The sequence below is a fragment of the Stegostoma tigrinum genome, chromosome 14, assembly GCF_030684315.1.
Source record: "Stegostoma tigrinum isolate sSteTig4 chromosome 14, sSteTig4.hap1, whole genome shotgun sequence".
Classification (NCBI taxonomy): Eukaryota; Metazoa; Chordata; class Chondrichthyes; order Orectolobiformes; family Stegostomatidae; genus Stegostoma; species Stegostoma tigrinum.
In genome coordinates this window covers 61,445,083-61,455,010 of record NC_081367.1, presented here as the reverse complement: position 1 = coordinate 61,455,010, position 9,928 = coordinate 61,445,083, and the positions used below count along the sequence as shown (strand labels likewise).

At 40.5% G+C, this 9,928-nt stretch overlaps 1 protein-coding gene across 1 annotated transcript; it reads left to right on the top strand.

Moving 5' to 3' along the window:
* Positions 1-599: 599 nt before the first annotated feature.
* Positions 600-8,667, top strand: LOC125457783 (extracellular calcium-sensing receptor-like). Its single transcript, XM_048542377.2, is given in 6 exon segments — positions 600-914; positions 4,574-4,630; positions 4,632-5,411; positions 5,531-5,758; positions 7,508-7,631; positions 7,736-8,667. Coding segments are annotated over 6 exon segments (2,436 nt in total).
* Positions 8,668-9,928: the final 1,261 nt, after the last annotated feature.

Genomic DNA, 9,928 nt, shown 5'->3' with positions numbered 1-9,928 from the left:
CGTTTAGCAGTCTTCCGGAGCCGGCAAAATGTCTTAGGTTAGCTCAGTAAATTTGAAAACATTTTCCCTCATGTTGCTTACAGGCTTATATGATCAAATTCTGAATTAATTTCCGAATTTATGGTACAAAACCTCGTTCAAATTCCTTTTGCAAAATTGTCCCAAATAGTTTCATAAAAATTCAGGTACTTTTGCAATTTATTTAATGTTGTAACGTGGCAATACAGCAATGTGTGCACCACAGGCTCCCCAATTCGTGTCGTGATAAACACTCTGAAACCTCTTTTAGGATTTTGGGATGAGAGATAATTGCTGGTTAAGGTACTGTGGGAGGTCTCCTGCTGTTCTTCGAAATCCTATTCCCCACGAGGGAATGTCGGTGATCGCTTTAATGTTTCATTTGAAATTTGGCATGTTGTCAGGTTATTTTAACGTCAGTTTAAATTTTGCGCTCAGGGATCTACGTTGGAGCACAGAACAATTATCTCCCAAATTTGGGGACAGCGTGTTACCGCTGAACTATAGTTAATAATACTTAAGTAGGGGCCCCCTCGGATACAAATATTACCGTAGTTTTGTGTGTTTATTTTTTTTAAATCATGTTTCTTCACTTTATCTGCAGCTTTCAGTTTACAGCTTTCCGTTTTGCTCTGGCGATGATTTTTGCAATTGAGGAAATAAATAACGATACAGCCCTCCTTCCCGGTGTCACATTGGGATACCGCCTGTACGATTCTTGCTAGTTGACCCAATTATCGCTAAAAGCAGCTATGGCGTTTATGAACAAACCCGAGGAAAGTACATCCTCTAATAACTGCAAAAGCTCCTCCATTGTTTCGGCGATTGTTGCTGATTCTGGATCCACGAGGTCTTTAGCAATAGCACCTTCTATCGGTGCCTTCAGAATTCCTATGGTAAGACATGGCTTTTAATAACTGCGTCATATAATGTGTGTAAGCTTGGATCAACAGTATATTAACAATAGACAATAGACAATAGGGGCAGCAGTAGGCCATTCAACCCGTCGAGCCAGCGCCACCATTCATATGATCATGGCTGATCAGCCAGAATCAGTATCCTCTTCCTGCCTTATCCCCATAACCCTTGATTCCACTATCTTTAAGAGCTCTATCCATCTCTTTCTTGAAAGTATCCGGAGAGTTGGCCTCCACTGCCTTCTGGGGCAGAGAATTCCATATATCCACCACTCTCTGGGTGAAGAAGCTTTTCCTCAACTCTGTTCTAAATGGCCTACTCCTTATTTTTAAGCTGTGCCCTCTGGTTCTGGACTCACCCATCAGCGGAAACATGCTTCCTGCCTCCAGAGTGTCTAATCCCTTATTAATCTTATATGTCTCAATCAGATAACTTCTCATCCTCCTAAACTCAAGTGTATACAAGCCCAGTCGCTCCAATCATTCAACATATGATAGTCCCGCCATTCTGCGAATTGACCTCATGAACCTACGCCGCACTCCCTCAACAGCAAGAATGTCCTTCCTCAAATTTGGAGACCAAAACTGCACACAATACTCCAGGTGCAGTCTCACCAGGGCCCAGGACATGATCTGATGTTATTTTTGTCATGTAATCCATTGACTAAGAAAAAAAGAATTGGAACCTGTGTTGTTAATATAAAAATCGCTGAAGTCTTCATTTGCATGCCAATTAGAATGCACATTCGGGACCGTGAGATGGTCCAGTACAATTACTGTTGATTGTTCTTTGGCTCTGCATAGCTATAGCTTTATAAGAAGGCTTTCTTTCCTCTTCCTTGAAGATACCATTTTGAAAGTCTCATTTCAGAAACTTGAAGATGGATGGAATAAACTATGAGAAAGCAAACATTCAAAAATGGTTCCAAGAGTTAGCAATTTGATAACCCAGAGCTCTATTCTTTGAACTTTTGAAACCAAAGGCTTGTAAAATTGAAAGGAAGCAACATAACAGATGAATGTGATCCAGCCGATCCAGCAGCAAACCACACCATAAACATAATGCTAAAGGATGCAATGCAAACCCTGCAGGAAGCTGAGAGTCATGGTTGAAGGTAGTTTCTGGGACTGGAGACCTGTGATTATTGGTGTGCTATGGGGTTGGTGCTGGGACCTTTCACAAACGATGCTTACATAAATGATCTGTATGTGAATGTGCAAGGCATGTTTCGTAAGTATGAGAATGATAAAGTTAGGATGCACCATTGATAGCAAGGAACATTATCAAAACTTACAGAGGGACCTTGATAAGATGAGGAAGTGACCTCAGGATTGGCAAATGCAGGTCAGTGTGAGATGTTGCACTTTAGAAAGTCAAACCAAGGTTGGATTTAAACAGTAAATGGTAACCACCTGAGGAATGTCGTGGAACAGAGGGACCTGGGGGAGCAAGTACCTTGCTCATTGAAAGTAGTGTCACAGGTGGACAGTGTGGTGAAAAAGGTATTTAGCACGCTGGCCATCATCGATCGAGGTGTTGTGTATAGGTTTGAACATCATGTTACATTTGTATAAAATCATTGGTGAGGCTGCACTTGGTGTATTGTGCACAGTTTGGGCGCCATGTTATAGGAAAGATATAGTTAAACTGGAAAGTGCTCAAAGAAGATTGACAAGGAAGTTGACACAACCAGTAGTCCACGGTTATAGGGAGAGATTGGCCAGAACAGGACTTTATTCCTTGGAACACAGGAGAAAGAGAGGTGCCCTTCTTGACATGTATAAAGCCATGAGAGGCAAAGATAGAATAAATGTGTATTATGTATTCGCCAGGGATAGGGAATGGAAACCATTTGGCATTCATTTAAATTGAGGGGGGAAAGATTTAAGAAGGACCCGGGGGCTGATTTGTTCACACAGAGAGTGGTTTATGTATGGAATGGGCTGCCAGAGAATGTGGTTGAGGCAGATACACTAGCAACATTTACAAAAGGAACATCTGGAGAAACAATGGATGAGAAGAGTTCAGAAGGACATGGACCAAATGCTGGAACTGGAAGCAATTGAGTGGGCACCATGGTCAAATTGGACCAATTTCAGCTGAAAAGCCTGTTGCCATGCTGTGTTACGCGATGGCTGTATGACGCAATAACTCAGTGACAAAGAAACCTGCAAGAGGCTAGAGAAGAAATTATGGGGTCACTGGCTGATATTTTTGCATCATCATTAGCCACGGGCGAGGACACAGAGGCTGGAGAGTCGCAAATGTTATGACCTTCATCAAGAAATACTGCAAAGGCACACCAAGGAATTATAGACCGATCCTCAGCCCACTTTCCAAAACTTCCCTTCCATGCATATATGCCCACTTTGGTCCTTGAGAGGTCCAAAACTCACTCTCGTTATACTGCTTTCTTTAATAAACTTCAGAAATATCAGTAATTCAAGATTGTGTTCACTATAACCTTCTCAGCCAAAGCTGCTTCGTGCCCCATTTCACCCTCCTGGTTTCCTTCTTCAGTAAACGCTTGCATCCCCTACATACCACAAGGGATTCCTTGATCCCAGTTGACTGATCCTGAGCTATACCTCCTCCTATTTTCTGATCAAGGCCTCATAACATTTTGTTGTCAAGGTTCCCTACTCTTGCCTACATTGCCCTTCACCCTCTCAGGAACACATAGATCTTGAGCTCGAGTTACCACACTTTTAAAGACTTCCCACTTGTTGGAAAACATATTACGCCAATTGACCCTGACAAGCTCGTGTCTAATTCCAAAAAAGAATTGCATTGCCCAATTTAAGACTTGAACCTGCGTACCTTCTCCATAACTACTTTAAAATTAAAAGAACTATGGTAACTGATCCCAATGTCCTCCTCCACTGTCACTTCAGTCAACTGTCCTGCCTTATTTCCCAAGAAAAGTTTGAGTATTGCCCCTGCCCAAGTAAAGCTTTTTACACACTGCTTGAGAAACATTTTCTGAATACATTTAACAAATTTCACCCTTCCTAAACCCTGAACGCTATGTAGGTACCAGCTTTTATTAGTAAAATTAATATCCCCGACTATGACAATCCGATTTCTCCTGCAAGTCTCTGCAATCGCACTGCATATTTGTTCCTCTAATTCCCGTTGACTATTTTGGAACCTTCAGTAATGTCGCCATCATCCTCTTATTTCTTCACTCCACCCAAAAAGCCTCACTGGACAATTCTTTAGCCATTTCATCTCTCTAAGGATTTGGAGTAAACCTGAAGTTCAGCTTGTGGGTATTGAGGTTGGTTTGCTCACCAAGCTGGTTTGTTGTTCCGCAGACATTTCATTACCATGCTTGGTAACATCCCCAGCGCAACCTCTGATGATGCATCAGTGTGTTTTCCTGCCTGGTTTTAAAACTCTGGCGCCCATTGCGATGTGACCCTGATGCCACGGCCACCCTAAAGTGGAGTGAAAGTTGCATTGGCACATTTGAAATTATTAAATAAGTAGTTTATACTGTTTTTAAAAAGAGCCACTCCTGTAAGCACCACACAGTTTTGAATCATTGCACTTATACACTGATGCTTTTGCCTTGACATCATGAACAACTACAAATTATACTTTAAATGCAAAGCTTTTGCTTTAATTTTGACAGGTTAGCTACTTTTCTACCTGTGCATGCCTGAGCAATAGAAAAGAATATCCATCATTTTTTTTTTAGAACAATACCAAGTGATTACTATCAGGCTCGAGCATTAGCCCAGCTGGTGAAGCATTTCGGATGGACCTGGATCGGGACAATTAAGAGTGAAAATGACGATGGAAACTTTGGAATGCAAGCATTTGAAGAAGCAGTCCAGCAATTAGGCGTTTGTATAGCTTTTTCTGAGTCATTTCATATGTCACAGGATCAAGAGAAATTACTGAAAGTACCTTACACCATAAAAACTTCCACGACAAAAGTCGTCGTTGCCTTTGTGGGACAATTAAGCATGGCTATTCTTCTAAAAGAAATGATAAGACAAAATGTCAGCGACATACAATGGATTGGATCTGAATTGTGGGTTTCCACATTGCTTCTTCCTCCAGAGGAAAGTAAAAAGATTGCTTCTGGTACAATTGGAGTTGCAATTCGCAAAGTAAGCATTCCAGGGTTGAGGGAATTTCTCATGAAAGTTCATCCATCCTTATATCCAGGCAACCATTTGGTGAAAGCGCTTTGGGAACGTTGTTTCCGCTGCACCCTAACTGGTGGAAACAAAACAGATTCTCAAAAAACTGAATCGGAGCTTAAGGAATGTATAGGGAGAGAAAATCTACAGAATGTCCAGAACGAATTTACTGATGTGTTGCAATTCAGAGTCACTTACAATCTGTACAAAGCAACTTATGCTATAGCACATGCACTGCACAATATGGCGTCATGCAAAGGTGGGGAAGGACCTTTCTCCAATGGCAGTTGTGCAAATGTTTCAAATTTTCAACCGTGGCAGGTGAGGAACACTTTACGTGATTTGATGAATGCATTTATATTCAAATCAGATGTGGCCAAATTCACAGTTGAATATTTCCCATTAATGTAAACGAGCTCCCATTTTGTTTTTGTTTAAAGTTACTACATTACATGAGAACAGTGAATTTCATAACCAAGATTGGCGAAAAGGTTTATTTTGATGAAAACGGAGACCCTGTCCCGACATATGACGTTGTAAACTGGCAGCCAAATGCCGTCAGTGGCATTGATATTGTAAATGTTGGGCTCTATGATGGATCAGCTCGCACTGGGGAAGAAGTTTCGATAAAAGAAGGGGCAATTGTTTGGAATGGAGAGCAGAAGGCGGTAAGATTTTTAAATACTGCCTTTCTATAATTTCAATTTCTCTTCTCTGAAACGGAAAAGTAAACTGATGGCTGCTGTATCAAATATACGCCCTCCCGGCTGATGCCCATTTCCTGATATGAAGGATAACTGCAACCAATCAAGCATTGTTAAACAGAACATATCTGCTCAACAATTCCAAAATTGTTTAGCTTGATGAATGCAGAATGTAATACCAGAGAGATATTTTATTTGCAGCCACTTGAACAACAGATTTTCTGTGAACATAACTGATGTAATTAAATTTTGCAAAACAAGTATGGTTTAACAATGAATTATGAACTTAACCATACGTTAAAATACACTGAACGAAGAAACTGAACCAGACTAATGTAAGTTTGGTGGCTACAAAAGCATGTCAGATGCTCGGAAACCTGCAATAGTTAGCTTACCTATCAGCTCTCCAGAACAGAAACGTACCTTCAAGGCATAAATCACGGCTGTGATAACATCTTCCCTCTTGCCCATATAGATGCAGTTCCAATAAATCTGAAGAAGCTTGACACCACCTCAGGAAAAAGTGGCCTACTTAATTGGCAGCACATTCACAATAATTCATTTTCTCGACTGCATCTTCTCAGGAGCAGCAGCTGCAAGATACTCAGCAATAATTCAACAATGTTCCTTAGACAGCACCTTCTAAGTCCATGCTCACTTCCATTTGGAAGAACGTTAGCAATAAATCCATGGGAGCACAATCACCTGCATGTTCCCCGGTCAGCCACTCACCATATTGATTTGGAAATATATCTCAGCATCTCGCATATGACAATATTGGGCATCTCTACAGCAAAAGGATTTCAACTTCAGGAAGGCAGACAATGACCAACTGGAATAGCAAGGTGTCCAGCTGGATGAACAGAGCAGGCCAAGCAGCATCAGAGGAGCAGGAAGGCGATGTTTCAGGTTTAGACCTTTCTGGTCGAGGCCTGAAACATCAGCCTTCCTGCTCCTCTGAAGCTGCTTCACATGCTGTGTTCATCCAGCTCTGCACCTTGTTATCTCAGATTGTCCAGCATCTGCAGTTCCTCCTATCTCTCAGTGACAAACTGGAGATGGGAAATAAAGGCTGGACTGACCAATAACCACCACATCCTGTGGATGAATGAAGAAAAATGTTTATATTTCTGCATCTGATTTTCATTTTATCCATTAAATGGCATTAATGCTCATTGCATCCCATTTTATTTGTTTTTTTCCCTATTTCCTTTTATTATTGATAAATAAGGCAGCTCCGAGAAAACACCATGAGTGCTACTATCACAACCTGATTTCATCCAAAAAAATCCTGTTTCTGCAACTTCAAATCTATTCCAAGCACTTAACGGTGCCTTCGAGCCTTACTCAGAAAGTGCTAAGGGCGGGGAACGCACTGCCTGCCAATGTAGTGAACTCAGCCACACTGGGGGCATTTAAACAGCCCTTGGATAAGCATAGAGATGATGATGGGATAGTGTAGTGGGATGGGCTTAGATTAGTTCACAGGCTGGTGCAACATTGAGGGCCAAAGGGCGTGTTCTGCGTTGTAATGTTCTATGTTCCAACTGTGACATGTTGAGGCCACAAACCGTTATATATTTCCATAAGGCCAATTCTCACGAATGGTAAGCGAAATCATTTTTTTACTTGCTGTATTGCAGGCTGAATGTTGTACATTTGCCATATGGATTACTAATATTTTTCCATCATTGTATTCATATTCATAATCAGGTTCCTCAACCTCTTTGCTCTGAAAGTTGCCATCAGGCAACAAGGAAAGCAAATAGAAAAGGACAGCCCACTTGCTGTTTTGATTGCATACCATGTGCGCAAGGTGAATTTAGTAACACAACTGGTAAGAAAACACCATTGCAAAGGCATTGTTGCTTACATTTGATGTCTGCATTGCTCAGGCATTGAGATTCCTCATATAATGACAAAGTCTTGTGTTGATTTTAGATTCCGTTCATTGCATTACATGTCCACTGAGATTCAAATCTAATGAGAGACGGGATCAATGTGTTCCAAAGGATATCGTGCTTCTTTCCTTTTTCGAGACAATGGGAATAATTTTGGTGACACTGGCGTTGTTTGGAGCCTGCAACACTCTTGGCGTATTCGCAATATTCTACGCCCATAGGCACACTCCGATTGTTAAAGCTAATAATTCTGAGCTCAGCTTCCTTCTTCTTTTTGCCCTGACAATTTGTTTTCTGTGTTCAATTACATTCATTGGTGAACCTTCAGTTTGGTCTTGTATGCTCAGCCATGTGGCGTTTGGTATTAGCTTTGTTCTTTGCATATCTTGTGTATTGAGTAAAACGATTGTCGTGGTGATGGCATTCAAAGCAAAGTTTCCTAACAATAATATGATGAAATGGTTTGGACCAAGACAACAACAGCTGATGGTTTACATCCTTACCCTGGCACCATGTGTAATATGTACTGCCTGGTTAATTGCATTTCCACCTTATCCTTTGAAAAACACCATTCACTCCAATGAGATAATTCTCTTTGAATGCAATGTAGGATCTTTGTTAGCTTTCTGTTGTGTACTCGGTTATATTGGCTTTCTGTCTTACGTGTGTTTTGTGGTAGCTTTTCTAGCTCGAAAACTTCCAAATAATTTCAATGAAGCTAAACACATAACGTTTAGTATGCTTATCTTTTGTGCAGTTTGGGTAACTTTCATTCCAGCTTACGTAAGTTCACCGGGGAAATATGCTGTGGCAGTTGAAGTATTTGCTATTTTGACCTCCAGCTTTGGCCTACTTATTTGCATTTTTGCCCCAAAATGTTATATTATTTTTCTGAAAAAAGAAAACAATTCAAAGAGGAGCATAATGGGCTCAGTGGCTTCCAAAAAGAGTTTTGAAAATGTTCATAAATGAGACCAGGATATTTCAGTAGATGATGATTTTGTCCTAAAGATAGCAAATGGGAATTCCACATGGACAGCCATAAAGCTGAATGTTTTCCCAGCAGACATTGTACACAATCCAACAAAGCCACAATGACCAGCAGGACTTGCAGTTTTGAAGTCGAGCTGATAATTTTGGCCATTTCATACCTCTCCCACGATTTTTATTTAATCAGAATTGAAAATCGGGTATGACTGATTTTTTTTTTTAAATTTAGATCTAGGTCACTTTTAGTTTCGTCATATTGACTTGAAATTCTTCATTGTGTGGAGCTTCTTTTTGAAACTTGTTTTATCTATCAATAAATAATTCATTCCAAAACCTGGCCTCTTCAAAAGTCGAAAATGGATCACCTGAAATGCTTTCACAAAAGACATTCGTAAAAGTGCCGTCACTGTGCTAAGTTGACGTTCAGAGTGGTGATGGTCGTGAGAGTGAAGGGTGATTTTGATGGTGGAAAGAGGGAAAGTCTTGGAATCTTTGAGTTCATCATTTTGGCACAATGGGAAAATTGAATGCACAGTTTTTTTTCAGATTTAGTTTTATTTTCACATTCCAAAGGTACTCACGGATAACTTTCTTCCCCCAGACATTTTACGCGAATTTAAGTAATATGAACCATATGTTTTACAGGCACATTTTCTCACTGACCTGTTGTAATTCATACTGTGGCGTTGTGAGTTCGTCACGTTCAGCACCAAATTTACCAAGCCATTCCTGAAGTGGTTGTTCTTCAGGCAGACTATCACATACAGCACGCATAGTTTTCTGTCTTCTTACTTGAAATCAACACAGATTACAAATTGCTGTTTTCAGCATATTATTCCAAAGTAAGTGTGATGTTTTTCCAATTGCAATAAATTCACGGATATCAGTCATTTTCGTTCTAAATAACGATATCAGGTGTGTTGATATTCATCATGGGCAAAATTTCAGAATCCATGATTAAACACGATATGATTAAATATTTAAACAGGTATAATATCTTCACGGGCGAGTGGAGGTGCTTTCGTTGGGAGTTGTACTTATCCAAAACACTCAGTTCCTTTGAACTGAATTAGGAGTGGGGAAGAAGTCAACAATCCTGGATAAGGACATGTCTGCAGGCCTGTTTATATCGCAATCTTCTGGGAAGTGAGTGTTCCAGGAGGGAAGTTGAACAGTCCTTTGAGGATTGCCAATCCTAGGATAGAGGAATGTTACCTTGGCACTTGGCTGTGGGGTGATAATT